General features: G+C 41.1%; 1 protein-coding gene across 1 annotated transcript; it reads right to left on the bottom strand.

Annotated features, from left to right (window-relative positions):
• Window positions 1-738: 738 nt before the first annotated feature.
• Window positions 739-1,542, bottom strand: LOC144706028 (uncharacterized). Its single transcript, XM_078578904.1, has one exon. The coding sequence runs from the start codon at window positions 1,540-1,542 to the stop codon at window positions 739-741; it is 804 nt and encodes a 267-aa protein (XP_078435030.1).
• Window positions 1,543-1,830: the final 288 nt, after the last annotated feature.

Here is a 1,830-nt window from a genome sequence, read left to right as displayed (position 1 = left end):
TGAAACTTTCAAGAGGTTGATATCCACCAGAAGACCTGCCCTAAGGTTCATTGCTCCTTTGGTTTTCCTTTTCACGGGATAATTCAAGGACATAACTGATGCTATTCACCGTAACCTCACATAATATATGCACTGAAAGGTGAAAAATTACTTTTCTTTCTCCTAGGAAATGAAGTTAAGTAAAAAATGCTAGGAATATACGTCACAAACAGAAATGGAGAGGAAACTTCATGAATAAAATCATCAGACTATCACGCTTAAATGTAGACACATCCAATGATATAAATAATTTAAAATTATAAAATAAATTGGCCAATGCATGCTAGACCTGGATCACAACAAAATAATATATTATCCTCCTCATCTGTAACTGTTTCTTAAAAAATATTATCCACACAGACTCACATCCTCATGATCATCCTGATAGCAATCTATAGACGATGACAAGGACATTAATTTAGATAACTAAACCTTTTAGATAGGCATTCTAAAAACCGGTAATTATGTCATGATGGTCATGCCATGAGTGTTTTATTGAGACTTGAAAATAGATAAAATAGCAACAGATAAATCACATTAGGAGGTTAATAGCATACCTCTTGAGCCCCAATTTCGTTCTCACTATGAGCAAAAAAATTCACAATCAAACCGTTATGGAGCCTGAAAAACGTAGGAATTGCTCACTTAGGATATTAGATGATTTGATCGATAAACGTAAATTAATATTAAAGATTTACACTAATCTTCATCATCAGGAAAGTCTTCCACCCTATCTCCATCGCACAACTGAGCGTTCACAGCACGTAACAAACACTTCACTGTAACCAGGAGCTCAATACTTTCAGCACTAAGACGTGCCCGCTTGAAAGTGACAACTGCACGTTCCGCTGAGAATAAACGTTCTACTAGCGCACTAGTTGCACATACTGAGAGGAATTCTTGTGCAAGTGTAGAAAGCCGTGGGTAGGTTTGTGCACCAATACGTGCCCACCATCCCAATGTTGTCTCATTGTCCTTCCTCTCCATTGATTGCAGATACGCCTCCAATTCCTCGGCTGGAGTTGGAACTCGTTGTTCCTTCTCTCTATCTGGTGCTACGCCATCAATAAGTTCTGCGAGCCAGTCCTCATCCTCGGTGTCGCTACAGATCAGGTCTTGCTCACCGTGTTGGGGCATAAGTCGCCGGACAAATGCAAGTGCTTCCTGAACGTCACTAGATTCAAGCGACACTCCCTTGTTGAAAGGGTCCAGAATTACAGCTGTCGTCGTTGCACAGTTTTTTGAAATCATCCTCTCATATTTTAACATCTTTGACTTCATGCTCTCACAAGCTTTGCGGATGGACGCAATTTGTACGGCAGTCATCTTTCTTCCCGATGCAAAAATTGTAGACATATCAAACTTTAGCAGGATCGTGTTGATATGTCGCATTAGCGCCTTCAAGATGCGGATCACTTCCATGACTCTCACTATCTTCAAGCCACTCACGTATTTTGTCGTCCGATAAAAGGGCCCTAAAATGTCGCAGAAGTCTGCCAACATTTCTTACTCCTCACGTGAGATTCCAATGTCCTTATCGGTCACCGACATGATCTGTAATGCCATAAAATCGATGACTTCTCTCTTCCCCAATGCAGCATGCAACATGTCATGCGTACTGTTCCACCACGTCGGGCAATCTAATAGAAGTTGGTTGTGACTCTTCCCCATGTCATTGCACGTTTTCACGTACTATTGTCGTCGTTGTGTCGTTGCTCAGATACTCATCACTAATTGCCGAACACAAGAAATCGCATCTCCTAGGACGAGGCCACTATCATGGCTGACCAT

Source organism: Wolffia australiana, chromosome 7 (genome assembly GCF_029677425.1).
Source record: "Wolffia australiana isolate 7733 chromosome 7, ASM2967742v1".
Lineage (NCBI taxonomy): Eukaryota > Viridiplantae > Streptophyta > Magnoliopsida > Alismatales > Araceae > Wolffia > Wolffia australiana.
Note: the sequence above shows the minus strand (reverse complement) of the source record. Positions and strands in the feature narration are given on the sequence as shown.

What these genes read in the sequence shown, in the direction of transcription:
- LOC144706028 (XM_078578904.1), bottom strand. Translation starts at nt 1,542, where the DNA reads ATGTTGGCAGACTTCTGCGACATTTTAGGGCCCTTTTATCGGACGACA.